The sequence below is a fragment of the Myxocyprinus asiaticus genome, chromosome 11 (genome assembly GCF_019703515.2).
Source record: "Myxocyprinus asiaticus isolate MX2 ecotype Aquarium Trade chromosome 11, UBuf_Myxa_2, whole genome shotgun sequence".
Lineage (NCBI taxonomy): Eukaryota > Metazoa > Chordata > Actinopteri > Cypriniformes > Catostomidae > Myxocyprinus > Myxocyprinus asiaticus.
The window spans coordinates 27,470,317-27,497,773 of NC_059354.1; the positions used below are offsets into that span (position 1 = coordinate 27,470,317).

Sequence of the window (27,457 nt, forward strand, 5' to 3'; positions counted from 1 at the left end):
CCCAAGTCTCTTGATGTTTCTTGAGCTCTTTGCAATCTGCAAAAGACATTTACAGCCACAAGCCTCTCTCTGTCAATTAATTTAACACGTTTGTAATTATTGAAGTAAACACTTGCTTAATTTTGGCCACTTACATAAAACATGGCAGAAGTATTGTAGGATATGTAGTTTTAAAGTAATACTAAAATCTTAAACTAATTTAAATGTGATTATTTTGGACACTAAGAAGAAACTGCATCCACGTCTAAAATTTGGGCAGTCCAATTGTGTCACCTTTTGCAGATCATTTGTTTTAAACTGGAAATTATGTCGTATAATATTTAGTGGAACACAAAAGGAGTTATTAAACTATATTTTCCATACAGGGAAATTGCGTGGCGATCTCTGGCCAAGTTCAGCTCTGATTTTGCATGGTGTTATTTAAAATACACAAAATAAAATAAAATATTTGGCTGAAATTGATACAATCATGGACAGTAGTTCCATGTGTTTAAAATTAGTTGTTTTTTTTTTTTTTTTTTAACTAAAACTACAATGTAATATCAATTTAAACAGTTGAGAAAACCCAACTAAATTAGACATGTTAAATGAACTCATATGTCTTTCAGTGATTAAGCTAGTACAGTGAATACTAGCATGCTAAACTTATGCTAATTGTAAAACGCTATGATTAGCATAGCAGTTGCTCAACGAGTGAGGTGACATTATCAACATTTACTTGTCCTCAGCTCCACTCCTCACTATGATGGTAACCCCCAAAACTCCAACATAACACGCTCTTCTAGAGCTCAACACAATAAAACATTAAACACTGAAAGTCTCCACCTTTACATTCATCTTGCACGAAGACATTATACAGTATAACATCATTTTAACACTTTCTTTCAATATCGAGTGCCATGTAGAGCATGCTGGGAATTAGAAACCTTCCCAGTTTCAGTCACAACACAAATAGATTAAGGAAAGCTTGAAAGCACTGAATCAGCTCTATTAATTTAAGTTATTGGTTAAATTATTATTATTATTATTATTATTTAAATAAGAACAAGTGAGGATTCAGTAAAACTGACAATGGGGAAAATTTATTTATTTATGTATTTCTTTTAGTGCACATATATTAGGTCTAGACTTGAATACAAGTCCCATAGGCCTTATTCAGAGTAGTGCCATATTTGATTTTTTTTTTTTTTTTTACAGGAATAATAATAATAATAAATAAATAAATAAAAAAGGGCTGTGAGTGATAGGTTTACAGTTTATGGTACTAGATCACATTTAATTTTCACAACACATATTTTCTGGAGTTTTCGGGAAGATGTCGTTTTCCAGTGTTTCGTCAACTGAATAATTAACGACAGTAAAACCCACTGAACAAACTCTTGTCTATTCCTCACTGTCTTGTTTTCATTCCTGTCAAAAATCAAAAGTGGCACTGCTTTGAATACGGTTGTCAAAGTGTTTTGTTTATTTTCCTTTTGGTTAGGACTGCCGTGTGCCCCCTTCAAAATAAATTTATTAATAAAAAATAAAAATAAAAAAAGTGCATAATGGCCTAAGATGAGATCTCAGTGAGTGAATTCCCCTACTGTGAACTTCCTCACCTGTGTTGCTATGGGTTGAAGATGTCACAACCAGTAATGGGCTGCATCTCCAGTTCTGAAGTTCGCGTTTGTTTATCACTACTAGACCCAGATTGGTTACCTTTTGCGCTGTCTCAGGTTCTCATGTGGCTTGTAAGACACTAATGGAAATGTTGGCAAACTCTTCTGTCACAGACGTGTGATTTTTTGACAAGCCCGCATGATGCAGTCTAGCGTGTATTAGTCACTGTCAGCTTTAACAATGCTGCGCTGATGAACGACTGATCTAACACTGTTCGTATGTGAGGACATGCATTATCATGACGAGGAACGTTTTTCCCGCCAGTACGACCCCTGCGCGCGCTGTCCAGAATTCTTTTATTGACAAAAATACAAAGTGTCAAGCGCGCGACAGGATTTGTGAAAGAATTATGATGACGCAGCGTATCTGTTCAGAAATTATGCATAACATTTAATCAAGAATACTTACTTGACTGATGCCTACGTGTGTACAGAGGCCAGCAGGTGTGTTTTCTCTTTAGTTTAATGTGTTTGATCACGGTATGCTCTGAGGGAGCCACGGAGCATGATCTTTATTCCTGCGAAAATTAATAAACATCAATCTGACCTGTGATTTCAAGAGTTGGGAGTTGCTCTGAGTTTATCTTAAAGGTGTGAAGGGTTGTTTGTTTTTAATTGAAGGAGTGTGACTGAGGCTTTGGGAACATTTGAGATGGGGCAGATAAATTGATATTGAAAATACCTTTTCATTTAAAGGTCTCCTGAGAGAAATTACACGTTAAATTAAAAAAGCAATAGAAAAGGAAAAAAAAAAAAAAAAAAACATGATCTTTAGGAAACTGGGTGATATGTTAATGTTTCTTTCTTTTTTTTTTTTTCTTTTTTCGTTTTCCCTCAGTTTATCTTGTTGTAATTTATAGAATGTATTATTTAATTAAAATTTATATGGATTTAAATAAATTGTAATTTGCTGCTAACAGTATGGCTACTTGTCATTTGTAAGTTAGGCTGTCATGTTTTTAAATATTATTAATCTCAAATAGTTTTAATCAAGTTACTGTTGTTCGAATAGAAATGATAAAAACCTACTTGAAGAAATAGTATTAACTAAAAGGTTTGTTAAGTGGCCAAAAACACTTCGGTGTCTCAAGTTGTAAATAACAACTCATTTGCATTGGTTATTTTTAAAACCGCTCAGGAACTCGTCGTTTCCTCACTTTCCCGTTGGGAAGACTTTTTCTGGAGTTGTAGTTCGTCCTATTGTTTTCTTTTGTCTGGTAGTGTGGGAGCATTTTCAGAATTAGACAACCCTTTCACAAATCAAATAATTTAATACCTGAGTTGTGTTTAGCCTATACGATGATCTTTCCGCATATGGGACTTGATAAACAATTTTAAGGACGCCCATTCAATTTTGCACTTGCATTTTGTGCACAAATGTAAATCAATAACATAATGTAATAAGAAGTTTATTTGATACCCAGACAAATAGATGTCATAATTTGACAACTGGCCTATCTTTGATTAAGTTAATAAACACCCTCGTTAATGTATGGACCAAGAGCAATGCCTGTCTGTGTATTAGTGTCTTAATTATCGCTTGGATGTGGAATCTGCTCGTTTGATGATCTCTTAAACCAGCAGAGCAATACACACTGATAGCAGTAAATATGCGCTGATTCAATTAAAGCCTTCGGAAAGTGTGAATGCTTTTCACACCATCTCTTCATCACACTTACGTTCTAATTTAGTTTTAGAGTTGCTGACGTGCCGACAATCAGAATCAGAATGAGCTTTATTGCCAAGTATGCTTACACTTACAAGGAATTTGTCTTGGTGACAGGAGCTTTCAGTGCACAAACAATACAGCAACAAGACATAGATAATAATAATAATGATACTAAAATAAATAAAAAAAAAATAGAATAAAAATAAAAAGTGGATAGAAAATAAATATATATAGAAATACACAATAATACCATATATATATATATATATATATATATATATATATATATATATATATATATATATATATATATATATATATACAAATCTGTTATATATAGAAGCAAGGGAATGTAATGGCAGAAGAGGTAAGGTTTTTGGATAAATATAAATAGACTAAGCTGTGTATTGCACATAATTATTGCTCAATGGCCTACATTTAACGAAATGATGCAGTTTTCTTGAAAATCTGAAAAGTTGAAAATTAGTATTTTTAATAATAGCCTACCATAATATATAATAATGTATTTACAACATCCGTAATAGTAGTAGTATTTACTTAAATGTTTACATATTTATAGTTTATATTAATATAGCACAAAGTTTTAGATTTTATTTTATAAATGCTGTCAACACACTTACAATACTTATTTAAGAGTTTAAACATTTCATTCTCAAGTCTTGTGGTATGCTGCGTTATTGTGCATTTGACATAAAACATTTAAGTAGACATGTATAAAGTATGAAAATACACACAAAATAAGGCCTTACAATGCTAAATTCTTGTAATTAACATGTTATTCGTTCATAAACAAATAAAAGAATACTCAGAAGGCACTTACTTCAATGTATTCAGAGGATTCTGGTTGGCCGCTTGTGGGCACTGTTGTCTGTTAAATGAATCCTTCACGCTTTCAGGAAGCGGCATCGACCTCAACCGAAATAAATGCCTTTATTTTAAAATGATTGGTCACACGAGACCTTTGTCAATGCTGTGGAACTTATACAATAAATTAACTCTTTAAATGAATACAACATATCATTGTTAAAAAAAAAATGTAAAAAAAAAAAAAAGAGAGAGAGAGAGAGAGAGAGAGAAAGAAAGAATCGTTTTCACGCATAATGGTAATTATTTGGATGCATGTAGCAGCTTTTTGTAAGCATCCAATTTTATTACCTATACCTTATCAGTATGACTTGCTGCTTTTCGTTGTAGTTAATGTGCATAGTTGCGATTTTCCAAATATTGGCCACGCTTCTTGTTGAAATACAGACATTTCATTAATCCTTTAGCATTTTAATCTGGGTTGGCGACCTGAAGTCCTATATATTCTCTCATTGCTCGACCAGTCGCCGGGCGACCGCTTGATTGACAGGTTTCTCTCCGTCGCTACCTGTCCAATGAGACGCTAGGTGGGAGGAGTCAGCAAAAGACTCGCTCTGACAAATATGCCGTGTTGCAGTCGTTCGCTGCTACTTGCATTACAGACTCGAGCAGAGAACCGAGCAGTCCCGCGATTCACGCGCACAGCATTTCAATCCGGACCTGCAGGGGTTCGAGCCGCAGCTGTTCTCTGCTACTGCGCGGGTTCCACGGCGACCCATGAGAACTTTCATCTGACTTCATCTTTTTTATTTTATTTTTATTTTCAGTCATTCGTCATTTTTTTTTTTCCTTCATCAAATTATTGAATTAATGCTCATCTTTTCCAAACTGCCTCATTCCTGTTGGGAACTCTGGTAATTTCCCCCAACTGCCTGAACGGAATACCTCGAGACGAGCATTTGTTTCACGCATTTGGAATTGGTACCTGCTTGGCTTGTTATCCACACAGGGGATTAACTTCCATGCCTCAACGGACATCCAACACAACGGCGGCGAACAGGGTTGACTTCCTCTGAGGGGAATGTACGTGCTCCTCACGGCCGGTTGATCGGAGAGTGCTCCACTCTGTCATATATTTTACCGAATGAGAAACTGCCTGCTATCCGCGGTGCTGCTCTCTCTCAGGACTATTAGAGGAGTAGCTCTTCTCATCTGGATGGTTCACTTTTAACCGGGTTCATATTCAACATTGTTTTCCTCTGTCTCCTGGAACGGGGATATTTAGTTTGGATTGTCACAATCAGCTCTCCTCTATTTTATTTTAGTGTCTTTTTCCTTTTTTCATATTAGAAATTCCCTCGAAACGGAATTTGACCGTAAAGGTCATAACGGACCATGGGCGACACTCTGTGGAGGTATTACTTTGGAGTTTTAGTCATCGCGTGCAAGGTGAACCTGTCCCGCGCGCTCATCCTCGACTCCATTTACTGGAACACGACGAATACCAAGTAAGTGCGCAAGCCCGCAAAGCTCCATCAGTCACATTTAACCGTACTTAAGTGTGTCCTCCTCTCCCTCAGAACAACATTCAAAGCCTGAAAGTGGCTGATGCAGACCAAAGTCATTTTCAGTAAAGCAGGATAAATGGGTTTGTGCCGTGCTAACGCGTCTGTCCTGAACAGCTGAAAAATTAACAGCAGGTGATGTGGCGCGCCGAGCACAATTCGCAAATGACGCGTTGTTTCCATTCACAGGGGATTTGGACATTAATAAAACGTTAGTCGCATTTCCCAGTAATTAATTATGCCGTGTGTTATCTTGTAAATTACGGGGGCATTCTTAGAAGTTAATTGTATTGAAAGGCCCCACATGACCTCACAGTGGTTTGAGGTAGCCTATTTCACGACACAATTTATTTTTTCGACATAAGTATTAGACACGTTCAATTAAACACAGTTAGAAAAATGGCCTTTCATGTTCATATAGAAACAAGTTCGTGGCACAAATGTGGTTAAGCAACGTTAAATCTCTAGTTTAGGCATAATGCACGGCTTAGGCCCCAAGTCCAATAGCTCAGGAAATGTTTGGGTAATTTACACCGTCATGATCCTCTGATTGAAATTGAACTTCAAAACAGTTTTTAGCAATTGTCCCCAAAATAAAATTCCCCTGGTAAATGAGTCGTAATTTACTCATTTTTAATAGGCCTCCTTTGTTTTTGTTTTTGTTTTGTTTTTTTGTTTGTTTGTTTGTTTTTTTAGACATGGTTATGAAGAAGCCAGTTATAAAAAGGACTATAAGTAACAGGCCTGTTTCTTAAAAAAAGAAAAGAATAAAAAAGAAAAAGGAAAACCTGTCTGATGCACCTCTTGAACATTGAAAAAAAAAAAAAAAAAAACATCTGAACAAAAGAGCCAATAGTAGTCGCGTTCAAATGGAGACTCATAGGGTTATGTTTTATTTTATTATTTTAGTTTTTTCCGAAGCGAAGTCAGTCGTGAAAATTTGAAGATGAGCACACACATCTAGCCCATGGGCACTGAATAATGCATTAAAACATTGAAACATCCACTATTGCTGAAATTCGAAAGGGTCTTGTGCCCAGAGCACTCTCGAGCGCTTCGATGAGATTTGTTCTTCAGAAACTCCAGCTCGTTAAATAATTCAGCTTTTGCACTTGATCCAACATCGAATCCAGTTTTTTATTTATGTATTTGTATTTATTGAGAGAGAGAAAGACCCCCTCTCTTTTACCCCTGCATCATGTATTGGGAAAGTGTGGGCAGAATATACCACATTAAAGGCCCAAGTGTCCCGTGCTGATAATCATGCTCTTGAATGCTCAGGTAATAGAGCCGCTGTCTGTGGCCCTCTCACGGTGTCGCAGGCGTCCTTAAGTACGTTAATTCATAAGTGTGTAAATTATCATAAAGGCGCTCTGCTCTCCACAGGATGCGCTGGGATTGAATAATTGTTGAGAGGATCCTCGGCCTACATTACAGCGCTTCACGCTTTAGAAATCCGTCTGGGTACGATCTATTCATTTTCTCATATGTGAAAATGCGCAAAGCGAAATAACTTGGAAAAAATAAAGCAATAGCCCAGATTGCTCTGGATTGCTGGCCTAAATGATCTTAAGGTAGCTGATTGATGAAATAAAATACTAGTGTACTTGAATTGAATTGAACTCTGAATTGAAAGGACAAAAATGAAGAGGACGTCATGTTTCATTGAGAAACTCAGTGTTTTTTGCTAAATGTGCTCATGACCCTTGGCCTACTCCACTTAACCTACTTTTAAATTATTCTTATATCAGGCCGTCTTATATAGGCTATTTTTTTAAATACTTACAATCGCAGTTATTTATACATTTAATCATATTTGAATATGCACATTTAACAGATGTGGATTGGATTGGTGATTCTTAATATATCACCAACTACTGTTACAATTTTCTTTGTTTCTTAATAATCCAAGACATATCATTGAGCAGTTTAGTTGTCCAATAGTTTATAAGTAAGCCGTGTTGGTCACACTTTACATTAGTTCTATGTAATTACATATGCAAGTACTGAGTAGTATTGAATGACTACTCAGTTATGTACTTAATAAGTAATTGTTCGTAGAGCAGTTTGTTAATTGTAAATTGTTTACTTTAATAATTAAATTCATATATATGTATTTTGCACACTGGAATGTCAAGTGTTGCCCCTTTGTCCATATCTGTTGTGACATCTTTATTGATAGACCCAGAGTGACCATGAAGTGACCTCAAACTGCTTGTCTCTCTATTGTGTGTCACTGTAAATATGCGACTCATGTCTGCTGCAGGCCTCATTCTCCCTGGGCAATCTGGCGTTCTATGGAATTAGCCACTGTGCACATTCCTGACATTTAGTTAAGGTGACAGGTTCAAATGTATGGCTCTTTCTATCGCAGGACCATAGAGTGATGGCACTGATAGCATTGTTAGGGCTGACAGCTGTATTTTTGCCTCATTTAAAGCAATTTACCACCATTATCTCAACAAGATAAACAGGCAAAACTTTGAGATAAGAGGTGGCAGGAACCTCGTTACATTGAAATATGTTTTAATCCATTTACTTTCTTTCTTTCTTTCTTTCTTTCTTAACAGTTTAGAGCTATATATTGGGAGAAGTGCATTTAAAATCAGTTCTGTACTCCCTACGGCTTTGGGCATTCTGTACATGATACGACCAACTACCATAAAACTAAATCACTGTGTGTGTGTGTGTGTGTGTGTGTGTGTGTATGTGTGTGTGTGTGATAGAGAGATGCTCAAAAACTACACAGCTGTTTTATCTTTTCCTCCCGTTGCAAAAAATGTACGTCAATTTGTTGCACACTGTTGTTTACCACTCAACTACTTCACTTCTGATGTATCAGGCACGTACAAACTCCTTTCCTCTCTCTCCTTTACCCCCACTTTCTTGTTCCTTCTGGTAATCCATTTTGTCGAAGGTGGAGAAACAAAAGCAGTCTGCTCTACACATTTTAAGTGAAAGGAGGCCCCCAGTCTCTTCATTAAGAGATTATATCTCTTAGCAGGGTTCTGATGGGGGCACATCCATGGCTTCATACACATGCAGATACAGCATGAATGAATGAGAGGCGAGTTGGCCGTGAATAATAACTACCCCTTCCCCCTATGCGTTTAGAGATGCAGGAACTTGTATATATGCTTATAACAGACTGCCAGTGAAAGGCTGTCATGATGACATTTTTCACGTCTCTTTTTTTCATCATGTTAGTGGATGGATTGTTTCTCAGCTGTGTGAGAGCACAGGGACTGAGAGAAAACTATGACGTCTAGCTGTACAGATGGAGTGTGCTGAACAGAAGTTGATTATTAAAATAGCATTTGTGTTGCTCTGAAAGGTGAGGTAAGAGCGAAAAAGGAGGGATCTGGGCTACATAGTTCAGGATTACGGAATTAATGAATGATGGAAAGAGGAAAGGAAGAAAGGATTGGGTGACAACAATGGAACATACAAAGGGATAAGGCGCCTGTCTGGTCGCTTTGCCCACTCACCCGACACAGGTCCCTGTTGCAGAGCATGATGGAATGATTAAACCATGAGATGTCTGTTGCCTTCTTTTGTCCCTTGCATTATATCCATTATATTCTGTGCCCAATGGACCTCCATATTGGTCAGATGATTGAAAGTCAAACGGCTTATGTTCCCTCCTCCCCAATGTGTCCATCTCCTGTGTTGTTTCAGAACACTGGGTTATAGTGCTGTGGTTCTTTTGGGGCAGGATTAGGATACTGCTGTCACTGTGTCACAACGTGGCCCACACAACTAGAGGCTGAGATTAACAAAAAAAATAGAGAGAGAGGAAAGGAAGCAGCCAGAGGAAAGCTGATGGACAAAGAATTGTAAATGAAAGACAATGTTTCCAGGGAGAGTGAGCGTGACAGAGAAATGGACATGGGTAAAAAATATCGAGCTTTTATAAGGAACATATGTGATTTGTCATAACCTAGTTTGTGACCCTCTACTTTGACCCCCAAGAAGTCCCTCAAAAAAGAGACAGACATAAAAGAAAAATGGGAGGGGCAGTAGGAAATAAAAAAAAAAAAAAAAAAACAGATGTCTTATCCTTTACTCTTCAATGCCTTTCAGTCGTCCATCCAGCCCACCTGTTTCTCAGCTTTAGTTTTAGCATGTGTATCATGTGTAAGTGGACAGAAAGAGTCCTGAAAATGTGTGAGTTTCATTTTTCTTGGTTTTGAATGTCTGTGGCGAACAATTTAAGTGAAAGAACTTCATTTTGAAGTGCTTTTGCGTTTTCAGTAGTGCTGCCAAAAACAGATATTTCAACCTGAGAGTGAGTGAATGAGTCATTGTGAAGACAATGACAAAAGACAAAACAGCTGCCCTGTGTGCAGGAGACAGAGATGAAGAGAGAAAATGTGGACCGCAAATATAATTATGGAGAAACGTTGGCAAATGGAACGGTCATGTCTTCGTAGATGTGGTGCACATGTTCTGACCGTTCTCTCTCTCGTGCGCGCGCGCACACACTCACACACACACGCACACACACACACACACACTCGTACTTAATGGCTTCTCTGTGTGCAGCTGCAGTCTTGTTAACAGAATGAGCGGTCTGTGTTAAACGTGTGCAAACCCTCATTCTGTCATCCTTTTCTTTTTCACATTCACATGTCCTGGAATATTTATGACCACTGGGAGAAGTGTGTCTTTTACACGAGGATTAAAGCCATTTACAAACATGATTGTGACCTCTGCTTTATTTCTTCAACCACCCCCCATTTTTACACCCACACCCCTCAGAAACATACCAAAGAGTGTTTCACAGTGACTCCTGTAAAATACTGACACATAAAACAAGGCTTGAATTGCTGAATGAGTGTGCGCGTGTGTGTGTATGTATTGGCTGTGGGGTGACCTTGCATACCCTGTGGTTTAGGATAATGACTATCTGTGGGGATGTTGGTGAGCTAAAGATGTGTATCGTAACTAGCAGGCTGCATTTTCCTTCTCCGTTTCTCTGTCCTGTGTCTGACCAGTCATGTTTGCCTCCCTTGAAATGAAATGAAATATTCAAAATAGCCGATATATAGAGATCAAGGTGGCAGAGGGCAGATATAATGCCGATATCAGCAGGCATGGTTAGAAATGGTCGATATATCAGAATGTCACTAAATACAATTAGCATGTCTGTTTTTTATTTTATTTCTGTCGACATGCGTTATGTGCAAGAGCAGATTCTTTCGCAAATGTTAAGCATTTAGCAACTTCTTTAACCTCCTTTTGGGAAAACTTCATTGCTAAGTCAGCCAGCAGTGTGCTTATTTGTGGGTTTGTAGGAATGTTTAAAACCTTTAAGGTGTGAACATGTTTGACTCAGTAAACGTACAAGTCTCACTCTCTTCTTTTGTATGAACCCTAGGCAAAAATTCAAACACACCATATGCACACACATATGAACACACGGGAATGTTTGTCTGTTCTTGGCTTTTCAAATAAGCCAGTGTAAAGATAAGACATGAATGAGATAACAATCCAGTGTTCTGAGATTTGATGCCCAGAACGGCACGAGAGGATTTGCATGGCTTGGTCTGTCGAACAGATAGTCCTGACAGCTACCCTGCTGCACATCAAATGCACACACACACCAGAACAGTTTTCCCAGCTACTCCTGTTTAAGTCCCTAGAGGCGAATGACAGGGAGCATCGCCTGATGCCGTCCACAGAGGCACGTTGCAAGTGTGTTCAGTTGCAGCGCTTTTCCTCCGTATTTCCCATGACATCAATTTCTTTTTGCAGCGCTGTTGTTTGAGCGGTTGGCATCAGAGACACTGACATTTGCCTTTATTCTTAAGTCAGCCGTATCAGCCGTGAATCAACACCTTTGTCTCATTCTAGTTGCTTCTCTTTGTATTCGTTTTCTCATAAAGGAACTTGAAAATGCACTGAATACCCTTCTATGCCGAAAGCCTGCAGTTTAAGATCATGTCAGTTACTCCCACATTTTCATTAACCAGCACAACTTGTTCAGAACCTGCTTTATTCTTCATAATCACTACTAAATATTTGATTAGCCTCTTTTAATTATTGATCACTCCATTCTGTACCATCTAGCATATTTCTGATCCATAGAGTGGTGCAGATATGATTTATTAGCTGTGACATGTCTCACTCTCTCTTTCTCTGTCTCTCTCCCAAAGGTTTGTGCCAGGACAGGGTCTGGTGCTGTACCCACAGATCGGGGATAAGATGGATATAGTTTGCCCACGTGTGGATGGTGGCTCAATGGAAGGAGTGGAGTATTATAAACTCTATATGGTTCCTCGGGAACAGCTGGAGTCCTGTACGGTCACAAAGGCGGACACACCTCTACTCAACTGCGTCAAACCAGACCAGGACGTCAAATTCACCCTCAAATTCCAGGAGTTCAGCCCAAACCTCTGGGGCTTGGAATTCTTCAGGGGAAAAGACTACTACATTATCTGTGAGTATGACAGGGGATGGCCGATTCTCACGAAAACTGTTAGGAAAGTGTCCTGGTCCTATATTTCTCCAAAATCAAAAGAAACAAAATAAGAAAATTATTTGTAGCATATAGAAAATTAAACCTATTTTTAGGACAATTTTACCCCAATACTTATTACTGCAATGGGAAAAAGATGGTCATTATGAAATTCTCATATCCGCAATGTGAAAAAATTGTGATTTGTTAAATTGAAATGTAAAGTATTTATGCATCATAGTAGTACTCTCTTGGTACTACCTTTTATTTTCAAAAATTTTTATAAAATAAAAAATTTGTAGTACAGGGGAAAAAAATATGTTATGGTAATGAGAATAATCACTGAAAACAGCCGGAATAGTAAAAGTAAACCATCCGGACGTGTTATGGTAATGAGAACTGGGCGGCAAATGTGCCTGAAGTGTCCTGAAAATAATATCACTATGCAAAAAATCTTTATTTTACTAAATGTAGTCTTTCTTTTCTTTATACAAAATATAACTTAATTCGGGGTTAAATATGAACAGCACAGTGCACGCCACAGTTTGAGACCATTAGATCACATTGCTGCACTGTTCTGGACAAATACGTTCGCTTTGGTTTGTTATGGTCAGATTTATTTGTTTTTTAACAAGGTAAATGTTGCCATTGTGTCGTGTCATGAGTAAAATACATTAGTTATGTTTTTGTGAGCTAGTTGCTGTGTTCATAGATGTAGCTAATGATATATTTCTATCATGGTTGTTTGTGTTTGTTTATGTCAGCTGGAATGGTTGTTAGTTCCAGAGTTACAGAGACAGAAAGTTTTGGTTTGTAAAGTGTGAGGGGCATTTTACCATGAACGCATACATTCACACACTCTGACATATACAACAAAACACACAAAAAACTTCATATGTTTACTTTTGCAGTGTATCGTTTTGCATGTGGGTTGAGTTTTCGCATTTGCAAGTACAATAACTGCACATCTGGCCTCATAACACTCACACATAGGGTGGTTTCACATATAGTATGTTTTAAGTCAACCAAACCCAGTTGGTTAAAGTGAACCAGAAAGGGAACTAGCCGCAAATGACCTCAGCGCTTTTGGTGTTCACAATGTAAGTAGGCTTAAAAGAGGACCCAGTTTATTTTTTAGTCCTCTTTACATTATTGTGGTCTCAGACCCCTTGTTATTCACACCACAGCTCCTTAAGAACTCAGAACCCATTGCAGCTAGGGCTGTCACAATTATGAAAATTGGCAGACAATAATTGTTCATAAATAATTGCAATTATTATGATAAGCAATTGTCATACAGATTGTCATACTGCTCAAGGTGTACATATGCTTATGACAGATAAGCCTACACCTTAAGTAGTAATTTATTGATATTTAACTTGAAATCATATAGTAAAATGGGGCTATATGATTACTTTCAACGCTTTAAAAGATATTAAATTTGTCATTAAAAATTATTGCACAGGGATAGAATTACATAAAAAGTAATATTTTATATGTTATATCATTTATGAAACCCAGACAACACTGCCAATTATATTATATTATGCAATAGTAATAATGTATATTTCTGTCCTAAATTCTTCACTCTCTTACGTTATTTTAAGGCTCACAGATAAAACCTACAAGCCCTTATTTCGCATGAAGGAAAACATTGGAAATTCTATGTGCATTTGAAAATATGTTTTTTTATCTATCATTTCGAGAGTAATGGAGCAAGCAAGCATCTCTTCCTGCATGTCATTTACATTGTGTGTATGAGCCAAGAACATTTGCCATTGCGCAAATAAAATAAAAGTGAAACTATAAAAATCCTCGCTTGTATTTTCGTGGGTGTTTTGCGCGAATCTCCGTAGACGGTACGCCCATCAGAGCACTTTAAAGCGGTTCATCTTAACGCACTGCTCTGCTCTGAATGCAGCCGGTCCGTTCATTTTAGGTGCTCAAATAATACAACAAGAACAGACACTAAAACACATCATGGTAATCATGGTATATCTATATTTGCTTAAAATCGCCATATGTGGAGAGTAAATTGTGACTGGAATATGAAGTATGTAATACAGCTACGTATGTATGGCAAGCCACGAGGTACTTATGTCATAAAATGCAAAGCAGACTGCTGCATCTTCGCTTTCACATCGCACAAATCAATCGAACCACAAAAGGGCCCACAAACGAACCATACTCAGACCACCTCCCGAGTTGGTCTGAGTACGGTTCGCTTTTGGGTCCTTTTAGGGGGGTCTGAGACCGCTTGGGTTGTTCACATATACACGTTATACCGCTCTGAGAGCGTTTGGGGTATTCAAACAAACTAGGTGTGAAAACGCCCATAATAGACTCACACAAGCTTCAGGCTCAAAGCAAGCTGTAGAAACAAAGTAGGTTTGGTTGGAGAGGAGAAAGGGATCTAGCAAATGGAATAACTGAGACACACAGACTCATAAACAGAGGCTGCTTTGATACACAGTGTCAATTTCATTCCCTTTCACTAAGTTATGAGCAGTTCTCAGGTCTCTCTCTCTTGCAGTGAAAATTCTCTTCCAGCATAAGGAGAAAATCCAATTTTGCAGTTCTGGGAAATTCGTTCCTTTATTTTGTTCTCTCTCAGTTTCTGTTAAGCGACTAATTTGTGGAGAGAAAAGTGAAACAGAGGAGAAAGAAGGAGGAGAAAGAGAAATTAGTTAATTTTACTGCATTGTAGATGTTAATTTCCCTGTTGTACTGCTGGAATCATATGTGTGTGTGTGTGTGAAGTGAAGTGCAGAGACGTACGACTGCTGTGTGTACGCACGTGCGTATGTTAGGGTGGTTTATTTGATAAGTCATTAATTAAAAAGTTTAATCCTAATAGCTCAGATTAATCTCTCTGTCTTTATCAATGAGATCTGCTTAGAAAGCAATCAGATGCTTTCAGTCCCTTACAAACATGTTCAGCAAGCCAAATGAATGTGTGTGTGTGTGTGTGTGGGCGGGTTTGGGTGGTTTACGAGGACATTTTTTTAGGTTACAAACTGGTAATTACAAGGGTATTATGCTATAAATGTGGTTTATGAGGACATTTCTAGTGTCCCCATTATTCAAATTGCTTAAAAAACATACCAAACTATGTTTTTTTGAAAATGTAAAAATGCAGAACGTTTTTTGTGAGGGTTAGGTTTAGGGGTAGGGTTAGGGGATAGAATCTATAGTTTGTACAGTATAAAAATCATTATGTCTATGGAGAGTCCGCACAACGTGTGTGTGTGTGTGTGTGTGTGTGTGTGTGTGTGTGTGTGTGGTCAAACTTTCAAATGTCTCTCATATTGTTCATCTGCAGTGTTTGTGTGTGAAGATGAGCTTGATGTGATCTTGCCTGACAGATTGCCCTCGAGTCGGAAGCCAGGAGAGAGAGATACATGATCTAAATATGGCAAGAGAGAAAGATGGAGAGAGAGAGCAGAAATGTAAATCCACTTGTAAAACAGAAAGAACACAAGCCAAAGAATAAGGTGTGATAAAAGAATGGATGATGAGAAGATTAAACTACATCTTTGTAAAGGTGCATTAATGGCATTCACTCACATGAGATGAATTTAAATCGGTGGCCTAGAAAAAGCTGTTTCTTTTTTCTACTCATGTGTGCTCCCCCCTCATGATAGCCACCATGATGAAATCACATGTCCAGCCTTGCTTTGAGTTAATAAACACAAACTTGATGCGGACCTTAGCTGTATTTATATTGTAAGTGTATTATCAACAAGGCTTTTCTTAAGTGAAGGTTTTTTTTGCACCTGGGCCTTGTTCTTTAAGACAATCTACTGTCCTAATTGTATACAGTAGGACATTAAGAAGGGTGTGTGTGTTTGCTGTTATTGGCAGAAAATCTCGGCAGGTGTCTGAGTTACAAGTTCAGGCCAGGCCCTGAAGCAGAAAGAGAGAGAGAATGAGTTCCTGAATTTTACATTTCCTGAATTAATTTATCAGCGTGACATTGCAAAGTACAATAACAGCACGTCAATAGGTACCATCCACCAATGATGAGCATTTAATGCACTTTACTTGGTATTTGTTCACCTTTATGAGTGATTTATTACTGTAAACCATATATCGTATTAAAATGCATTCCCATTGTTTTCTATTTTCTATTTATTGATGTTTTCCCTTCTATTTTCCTTTCCCCCTTTATTTTCTTAATTTCTTTATTTACTTCACTATATTTCTTTTTGGTATGTGTATCTATTCTGTCCAGTTTCTGTATTACTCTGAGAGAGACAGGGAGAGGGAGAGACAGAAGTTGTTTGGCTTTACTCAAAGGCAGTGAGGGCTTTTCCAGGTGCTGTGCCATATCTTATTAGAGAAGATATGCAATGTTTATGTGTGTATTGTTGTGTGTCAGCTCTCATTATTGGCCTGAGCACTGCTCACCACTCAGTGACCCTGATGCCATGTTGATTAGGTCAAACAACAGCTCATCAAACTCATTCAGATTCAAACTTTACAATTCCAAAGCAATAGTAACATTATATACATGAAATATACAACATTTTACATACACATAATCTAATACATCTAGAAAATAATAATAATAATAATAATAATATTCATATCAAAATAAAGGTAAACATAAAAACTGATGATGCTTCACTATCATTCCACTCAAATTTTCTTATGCCTGTTGCATGATGCTATTTTCCAATTGGCGGTCCTGTCCCACTGTACTGTAAATGTTAACCTAAAAATGCGCTGTATGTGGTAACATCTAAATTTGTGTGTGTGGTTTATTTTGATCACAAGAAAGCTGTGAAGAAGTGGTTAAAAAATAGTCTCACTTTATCTTAAAGCATTCATAAAACGTGTCATGTGAACATGACTATGCTGTTGACCTGGAATTTTCAGTTCATCATGTGATTGTTGTTTGCATGTGATGTGTTTGGTTGTAATTTTTGTGTGTAAATGTGTGTGTAGACTCATTTACCAGATTTATAAAATGAACACACTAAATGGAACGCAAGCTTTTAAGGAGCTTTCGATGTAATGAGCTTGTCTTCTTTTCAACACTAAAAAGCCACAGGTCAGAGACAGAATGCTGTCCTTTAAACATAAAAAGACGAATAGTAAAAGAGGAGCAGATATATGACAGGTCGAGTAAAGGAAAGATGCTGCCACATTCATGAACTCACATGCTGCTGTTATCCAAACTCACTCACACTCTTTCCGCTTCATGAAAGAGTCAGAATTGGAAAAAAGTGAGGGGGGATAGGCGCCTGCTAGAAAACAACACCCCCCCACCCACCCTTTCTCTCTGTGTCTCTCTCTTTCTCTCGCTCTGAATGCAGGCCACATCGTTTTGGACGTTGACCAGACATTAAGCCCTTGGCAGCTCGTTAGCTCTGTGTTACTGACCCAATAGACCGCAAGCCTGCCAGGCGTGGACACATACACACTCGCACACTCACATGGCATTACTGCATTGTTCGGTTTAAAAGGCCACGTGGGACACGTGGGACCAGTGGCCAGAAAACTGCTGATAGATTGTTCAGCTACACAGATGATGGCGTCAAATATGTCTCAGTTCAGTACGTGGAGTCTGTATACAGTTTGTGCTGATGAGTGTATTTTGTTTGTTACGTACGTCATTTAAGCCTATCAGGGAGCCAACTAATATTATTTTCAACAACAGTGCCCACCCATTTTTTCAGCCATCTTGGTTCAGGAAGTGCTTTTCTCCATTCATTTTTTCCATAGGGATTTCATAAAATCCTTTATAAATGTGTTCTAAGCCATGAACCAAACCAACCAGGTCTGAGGCGAATCACATTACAAAATTTAATTTGAAGCAAAAAAAGTATTTGAAAAGACTCTGTACTTTATGTCTTTCTTGATGGAATGAAGTACAATTCTATTAAGCATTGCAGATGACATAATTGAATTAGCCCTGAAAAGGTTTTTGTATCCTGGGTGATACAAACATTTAAGAGGCTGGGGAGTTTGTGAAAAAATATCGAAAGGGGGTCCCTGCAAATACTGAGGACATGCAACTTTGTAAATAAAGTCTGGCATCAACTCACAATCTTTATCTAAAAGTAAAAAGGCTGCATTTTTTGAGAAGGCAGCTGACCTCGATGCAAACGCTCCTATCTTTTCAACGTTATTGACATTTTTTCTACAAACTATAAAACTGAAAATAAAAGCAATATTTTCTTAAAAAAAAAAAGCAAAAAAAACAAAAAAACAAAAACAAAAAAAAAACAGAAAAAAACATGGAAATGTATTATGTGGGCCCTAATGTGTTGAAAAATAGCAATTCATAATTGTCTTAGGTACCTTTATATGCTTGCCCTTTTTAGGGTTACAAACAATATATAAATATATAACAGATATATAAAACTATTGAAGTTGTTGATTATAAGTATATAATTAATATATTAAAATGTATTGCAAAATATTAAGAAATAAACTTACATATGAGTAGTGTGAGAGTGTAAGGAGAACAACTCGATTGCATCATGGGAGTGGGTGGTCACTGAGGAGCGCTTTTGCAGCGTTTTTTTTGCTGCGATTTTCAGATAGGTGGATCTTTCTCATCAGGATTCATGGATTGTGTAGTTCTTCAAATAATTTCCCCCAAATTAAGTTGAAATAATGCAGACTGATGGCATCAACAGAAGGAAAAACATGGATTAACAACATTGAGCTTACAGTCTGTCTTTAAAGGTGTATAAGTTATCATTAAAAATCAATTTGTCCATGAGTAAATGAATGGGATTTTTACCTCTGTATCCAGACTATTGTGCTCTATTGAATTCCATTCCATTTCTGTATTTTCAGTATACAAAGGAATTTGATTGTAATATAAATGCATTATCTTACATAATGCATGTAGAAAATCTATTATCTTCTTGTTAGAAACTGTTTTTATCTCTTTCTTTTTGAGGCCAGTCCGATATCTGCTAAATGAACAAACAGGAAAGACTGTTTTTTTTAATTATTACATTTTCTTGCTCGCTTGTATCTTGATAAACATCTGCTGTGGCTAAAGCATTATGTGATCTTAAACACGCTCTAAACCTCACATTCATTAATAGAACTCTCTCTTTGCCTTATTTGCTAAATAATTCAAACCCTCCTACTGGTGCTGGAGGCCTTCGCTTCGACTGCGAACAAAATAATCTTTTTATTATTCCTTTAATCCTTCTGATTTTGTAGTGAATGTTTTAAGTGCATCGCCACATATTCAGCGGGGGTTCTGACCATCTTTCAATGCCAAAACAAATGCAGTTGTCTCCAAAAAAAAAAAAAAAAAAACACACTTCAAACTTTTCTCCATGTAGGACTTGAGTTTAACAGCTACTACAAGTTTGGTAACATGATTTATGAAGGTGCTGCATGGAGACTTGTTAAAATGCTTACCTTTTTATAAAGATTTGTGAAGATTCATTCGATTTGTTAATTATGCAGTGACATCATCTAGATTGATCAAAGATGGCACATGCTATGTACAATTTCAGTTATGTTGTTGCATACATAAAAGCAGCACTTGCATTTGTAGATAATATGATGCTAAAGTTGTGTTTGTTGTCATTCAGCTACATCTAATGGAACGATGGAGGGGCTGGAGAATCAGGAAGGAGGGGTGTGTAAAACCAAGTCGATGAAAATCGTCATGAAGGTTGGACAAAGTGAGTAAACTCTTCTGCTAGTGTTTGTATGTGGGTGTGTAATAGCTGTTTAACTGTGTACATGTATTTGGGTGTAGAACAATAGTATAATGGTTCAAGAGCCCTTCGAACCTGCAGCAGACTCTGCACTGTAATTAATGAAGATTATTCATAAATCACTTTGTAACGGGTTCAGGATGGACGAGGAGGAGGAGGGAACCGGCAGAACAGTCAGCATAACTTTAATGACATAAATGAACTTAAAACAACATAAAACACACAGACGTGTGCACACACACACGGCGGCCGCATTTGTCTCTCTCTCTCTCTCTCGAACTGGAGTCTCCGGCTCCCCTTTATCTCCCTCTCCCGCTGATTACAAGACTCAACACTGGCCTTGCACCCTCATGGCCTGGCCACGCCCTCCTCCTCGTCACACACTTCACCAGTGACATCCATAGTAATTATCATACCTTCCAACACGAGCGGGTAAATTTCTCGCTCTCGCACAAACACACACATGTTGAAGGTCAGTGGATTAATCATGGCTGCCTGTGTTTTAATTAAGAACACACACATACAGGTGCTATCAGTCCCAAATGCACATACACACTTTTATTTCCTAGAGCAGCGTTAAAGTAATAGCTCTCCACATGGAAATACACAAACACACTCAAAGTGATGAATGTGTTTCTTATCTGTGTTTTGCAGACCCCTCCGATCCCATTTTCCCCAAAGACTACCCCACCAGATACCCCCCCAAACATCACGAAATAGGGGGCAAGGACACCAAATCGAATGAAGTACTTGACAAGCCTGGTATGTCACATACTTTATCACTTTACACACCTGTGATTCATGAAGAACTACATGTGCGATGTGAGAGGTGTGTGAGGGGAGCATCACTGACTCATCATTCTCTATACTTCTCTCTCTCTCTTTCTCTGTGCATTTTCATCCCTTATTTTTGCTTAGCGAATGACACTCATCCTGTCACAATGACTTGCAGACATAAACAAATACACACACATATCTCTGATGCATTCTCATAAAATCCTTTTGACAAGCAATCATTAATGTGCCAGAGCAAGACGGACATGCTGGAAGTCATTCATTGCTATCTCTCTCTCTCTTGTTCACCCTTCCAACTAGAAGCATATGGCCATCATAGTCATCTGAGTAGAGTGTCTTAGGTAGAATAATCCACTTGTAAAAACAGCTTGGATGTGAGTGTTAGCAGCTCATCCATTCCACCCATCAAGGGCCACCCCAGAACAACTCACTGGAGTCAAAGCCATGCAGGGTCACTCCACGGCTTTCCTTGTCCTCGGACTGTGCATAGTTTCTGAGATGTTATCTGCTAAAAGCTGAATTTGGTTTTGTCTTAATATGCTTTTTTGAAAGCTCAGGATGTATTTCAGAAAACATCTGAAGACGGGACTAATTAACTAATTCACAGCCATTTAGATAAATCTTTCTTTTCTATACTGCTTGCACTTCTATTCTTGCTTTGTACAGTGGTTTGGTCTGTGGAAATGTGCTATTACAGCATTGCTCCTTTGTGATTAGTGGTCGACTGTTATATCGCTGTATTTAGACCGCTAAATTGGCAGATATTATGACTTTTTTCATTATCGACCGATACATTTTCCCGTTTGGACGATTCTTGAGGGCGCCAAAAATCGCCTGCTTGCATGTGAAGCGTCTGAGATACGTAAACGAACAGTTACGGTTCGTTTTGTTGTCACGTGCCATTGTGTTACTAAAATAATAGACCGGTGTGCAACACTGTCTCATTTAAATGGTCCACATATCAGAGCCACGGCAGATGCGTTTGAGCTCATAATGTTAAAGTGCTCGCCTGTATCATTCTCCCTTTCTCTCCTCAACAGTTCCCTGTAACTTTAACTCTCTTGTCTAATAAGAAAAAGGCAAATATCAATAAAACTAATATCATATACCGTCTGCAAATATGTACATATGTGCATCGTTAAAACAGATGTAATAAACCAACCTCACACAACTCAGCAGATCCAGCATCCTTTGGAGCACTCATTTATTTACCTCTAAAGCACATATTCTATCAGCCTCTCCTCAACAGTTCCCTGTATCTTTTCTAATTATAAAAGGCAAATATCAATAAAACTATTATATTCCATCTGTAAATATGCAGATATCTCATTCAAAAAGATGTAATTCACAAACCTCATGAAAATCCAGCATTGTCTTCCCATCAAGCGCTCACCTAATATCTTTGATCAGCCAGAATCAAAAACTTAAGGATCAGGATCAGAAGTTCCTCTCATTCACAAAAATCATGACGGCTCTATAACAATCCAAACAGGCGATCCAGGCCGTTTAAACTGTCAGGAGATTGAGGCTCACGGTTGATCCACATGAGCTCGTGAGTGCAATGTCATGGCTGCGTCAGAAACCAGGAAAATGCTGCCTCCGGAGGCTGTATACGGTGGTACGATGAAAATAAGGTGCTTTTCAAACTGTTCGGAGATCAGTTTCCTTAAGAGTTCCATTCTTTCAAAACGATGTCAGTTAAGCCATTAACTGATTAGGCAGCAAGGTAGCAAGTCAGCTGCCTACGTTTTCGGATGCAGCCCAAGGTAAAAGCACTTCACATGTGCTATAAATAAATGTCTTATTCACTATGCACTGTATGTACAATTGGTTTGATTGCTAACATGGACATGCCATCTTGCTGGACTACTGTGTGTACTGTTATTTCCTTCTTCCTAATATATTAACAATTTCTTCATCTGCAAATTTGATGACTAAACAGAGATCAGAAGAAATTGCAATCTACCATTAAAAATACAATATAATTTTTTTGTTTTGTGTGAAATTGAGCAAATGTTTATTATTATTTGTTTTAGCAATTTAATGTTTGTTATTTAATATATTAAATTGTGTGATAGATCGGCATTGTATCGGCCACCCTGCTCTCTGGATATCGGCATCGGCCATTAAAAAACCCATATTGGTCGACCACTATTTGTGATCAATTGTTTTGATTTCTCGTTTGAAAGTTGCTATGGATAAAAGTGTCCAACCACTAAAGGAGGCTTTTTAAGTGTTGAGGATTATTTTTAATTAATTTTGATTAGTGGTCTACCAATATGGATTTTTTCTAGAGAGCAGGGTGGCAGATGACCTACAGTATATAACGCCAATAAGATAAACACAAAATTGATGAATTAAGCTTATGTTTGTAACTTTTTATGTGTTTAATATGCAGAGACAACTATTAGTAAGCCATTCATATGTTAATTTTCTCGAAGCTGTAAGCCTTGTCCTTCTTTGGCACTGTGATCCACCCCAACAATGTTACTCAACCAATGGCGTGAGTTGGAGGCAGGCTATTTCTTTGTTTGCCCAACGGCAGAGTGGGGGCTTATTCAGAAAGATGTTTTGAAAACAATATTTATTTTTGCATTTCTCTTTGGTGGCGCTAGTGTTGCAGTAATTACATACTTCAGCTTTAAATGAACTCTTCATTTATGCATTATTTACTTAAAATTTACAAATATATTGTGCATTATTCATTATCAAGACTCTCTGTACGTTTTGAAATTGAAACTAGATGGAATGACCACCTCTAAACTGGCCAATCAAGCGCAGTTATCGGCCACAGTCGCAGATAATCTCAAAATGGCCAAATACCAACCAAATAATCGGCCTGGACGATATATCGGTCTATCACTTCTTTTGAGAGTGTCAATTTGCAATTTCTTGTAACATTCTAGTGTATTTCTTTTATTTTTGGTAAGCTCACGCTGTTCCTTTTTTCTTCTTAGATGCATCTCATCATGGAGAAGAAAAAGGAGAAGGAAATAAATCCTCTGTCATTGGCTCAGAGGTCGCTCTGTTTGCTGGCATCGCATCAGCCAGCGTCATCGTCATCATCATTATCATCATGCTGGTTTTCCTCCTGCTGAAGTATCGACGACGCCATCGCAAACACTCACCTCAGCACGCAACCACGCTGTCACTCAGCACGCTAGCCACACCCAAACGAGGCGGTGGCGGTGGCAACAACAATGGCTCGGAGCCTAGCGACATCATCATCCCGCTGCGGACTGCTGACAGTGTCTTCTGCCCACATTACGAGAAAGTGAGCGGCGACTATGGACACCCCGTTTACATCGTACAGGAAATGCCGCCACAGAGCCCAGCGAATATCTATTATAAAGTGTGAAAACAGACACGCTTTATTTGTGACATTTTAACTCTAACCCCCGAAAGCCCCTCGATTACCCCCCTGTAGTTCAGGATTGATGCCTGAGCTCATCCTTCCCCCTCGTGGTTGTCTTTTTTTGTTTTTTTGTTCTTGTTTATTTTACAATATTCCTGATTATAACTCTCAGTATAGATGTTGCTGATGGTGGAGTGAAGCTCCTGATTCGCTGCTCTTGCACCTGCACAAACAAAACAAACAAAATTAAAGACAACAGGAAACCCTTTGGGGCATTGACGTGCACTATAATGGACACTAAGGATACTATAGTGTGTGTGTGAGGGAGTGTGAATCAGATGAGCATGGGAGAGGGGGGTTGAGGGGGTGGGCATGAAAAGAGATTTTATTTCTCTTTTATTTCACTACATCATTCTCCCTTAAAGACACAACACGCTTCAATATAGGGAGAGAAGGAGATGGAGAAGAGAAGTGATGTGACAGTATGATGAACATCAAGAAGTAAGACCTTATTGGCTGATCCATTACAAAAAAAGGAAGTGAATGCAGCCCATTGGTCACTGCTACAAGAAATGGATTTATCAAGGAAACAGAAAGCTGACATCCACTGTTCAGTTGATGTTCAGAGCTTACTATCGGACATTTGAATGGACATTATCTGTTTTCGTGCATTCGGTCAAACTTTTTATTTTATTTTAAAACACTCCTTATTTCCCACCACTTTCTCTTCTACAAAATGACTTTCACAGTGTTTACTTTTTGTATGGTCATATGTCTTGCATTTCTTTCTGTCATTCCCAGTGCAGTCCACTTGCAGATTTGTTTGGTAGAAGACTTAATATGTCATAGAGGTCCTTTTGTGCTGGTATTACGGGACGTTTCTGAGTAGTATGGGAGACACAAACACATTTCATTTAGTATCTTAGCTGCCAAGGGCTTGAAGAACGAGAGAGACAGTGAAGGAGAAAAAGAGAGGGAAGGTCAGGTGAAATGATGAAAATGTTGGTACAGTTGTTGCTGTCCTGTTACCTGCTGGGAAGGTGGAGGACCCACATGAACACTTTAACAGCACTCAGAAAGCCTCACCTTGCCCATGTGGAGTACACACTCAAGTACAACACATTTACAGCATCAAAACAGTCAGAGACAACAGGGAGCAAATTCTCAAAAAAGGCTTATTGAGCCATGAAGAAATCTGTCATTTTAGAAAGAAAATGGCCACCTTCCCCAGGCATGATTGCTAGAGATGTTGTTGCTGCAAAAACAGGCAAGAATATGAATAATTTATTGTAAATCTGCACATTATGCAAGCTAGATAGGGTTGTCCTTTTTGTTAACATATAGATTTCTCCATTTTGCTATTTGCTTTTTTTCCATTGATCCCTACACACATAGCTGCCTTTTAGCCGCAAACACACTCTCACACAAGCACATGTGCTCATGGCCAGGGAAGGGGCGGCTTTGGAAGGAGTCCTCAGGGAAAACAGCATGTTGGATTTTAAAATAGCCAAAAGGAATGAGAGGGAAGGGCCAGAAATGGACCAAAGGAAGGGCACGTCTAACGGAGTCCTGACTAAACCAACTTCTCCGGCCTGCCTGTCTCTCTTGATGAAGCTCAGATGTGCTCTGGGTTGAAATTAGGCCTCCTAATCTGGATGGAAAGCTATAGACGTGGGTTAGCAGGCATACCAGATGAGAATGAGTGCAGGCTAAATGTAGTAAACTGCATGAAACAGGATCTTTTAGGCTCAAATTATGGGATGTTTCTGAAGGGGGAAAAAAAACACATTGTCATTTGTGACTGATGGAGGTCACAATGTGGACTTAGTATCCCACAATCCACAATTTCAAAAGGATCTCAAATCTCCCATGTTCCCTCTAGTCAGTCCTCTCTTAGTGGTTATGTGTGTTGTTATTCGTGCAAACCCCTTTCTAAACAATTCCAGCCTACAAGCCCATATTCATTTATTTCCTACATTGACTTCAAATCTAAATCTTGTTTAAAATGTCCACAAATTGTATGGGGACATTTGACTGCGCATTGCCATGGTTGCACTGTTAACTGTTCATTAATTTTGTTTTCACTTGTTCATGGAGGTTCTTCAATCTCACAGAGAAGCCAAGCCTTGTGTGATCAGAGCTTTGTGCCTCTGTAAGAGGCCACAAAATCTGCAAATATGCAATTTTTATTAATTTTTATAACAATTGATGGAAAAAAAATTGATGATATAGGTTCACCTATGGAAAAGTGTTCTTAACCACTGAAATGAGTGAAAAATTAAATGAAACTATACATCTTAAGAAAATACAACAACCCCAGTGTGTTATTATTCCTTTTTTTTTTTTCTTTTTTTTTTACTTTGTGCTATAGGTTCGAGGTAAACTGTGAAAACATGCACACTAACACATTTAGGAGACTGAGCAGTTGTTTTAAACTATAGAAGACACTCATTCTACAAAAATTAAAAACATGTTGCTGTTTGGTTGCTCCCATGTGGGCTAAATATGACAATCTCCTTAGTTTCTTTAAATCTGGAGACACCTTCCCAGTGAGCAGGTTGCAGACATTCCAGTAACATTGTCGGAGTGATTAGACTCAACGAGTAGCTGAGGATGTTGCAACAATGTTAATGGAATGGTTGCAAAACTCTGAGGGAAGTTTCTTCAGGCCACTGTAAAATGCCTTGCTTGTATGGTCACCCTGAGTTCACGAGACTCTATTTTTTGCACCGTACATCTGTAGGTAAGAGGCTGTAAATACGTTATTGTTTGTATTGTATATGGATCCCCATTTGTTATGATAGCCTTATTCTCACATTTCTAGCAAATAAAACAAAAAAGATAAGAAAAAAAAACATGAATCACTTCAGTTTAAAGAGAGCATACTAATTTTTTTGGTAAATAACCTGTGTATATAATGACGATAACCCAATAAATTGTTTTTTTATAAACTCTTAAAGTAAGATGTTTTGTATAGAATTTGAATTTTTTGCTATGTATTTTAGCTAGCACTCGTCAGAACCCTCCCACTCAATCCTTTTGCACTGTTCCCATGGTGATCTGGTTTAAAAATGAAAATGAGACAGAGAATTGCCAAACTGACTGCTTGCTGCATATTTGTGCCATATGTGTGTAACATAGATATTTATTTAATTAGTTCATTTTTGGTTTTTGTTTCTGTTGGATTTTCTACCCAGTTTGTATGCAATTTCAGTATTATCATTTGAGTTTTTTCCAAACTTCTCCGTTTCCTGTTATAATTTTTTTTCTGTTGCTGTCGTTTCCCAGTGACTGACACGCCCACCCTTCTCTCCCAGTGATATCTGGTCAGGACATGCAACATTATAAAAGTCATAGAAATTAAATGGCACACATTCCACCAGTCTGTTACAAACTGAAAATGTTTTTCAATAAAATGTTTTTCCTA

General features: G+C 38.0%; 1 protein-coding gene across 1 annotated transcript; it reads left to right on the forward strand.

Annotated features, from left to right (window-relative positions):
• Positions 1-4,820: 4,820 nt before the first annotated feature.
• On the forward strand, positions 4,821-27,457 carry LOC127448126 (ephrin-B2a). The gene is made up of 5 exons (XM_051710440.1): positions 4,821-5,663; positions 11,879-12,162; positions 19,752-19,844; positions 20,535-20,642; positions 23,633-27,457. The coding sequence occupies exons 1-5, from the start codon at positions 5,551-5,553 to the stop codon at positions 24,031-24,033; spliced, it is 999 nt and encodes a 332-aa protein (XP_051566400.1). The 5' UTR covers positions 4,821-5,550; the 3' UTR covers positions 24,034-27,457.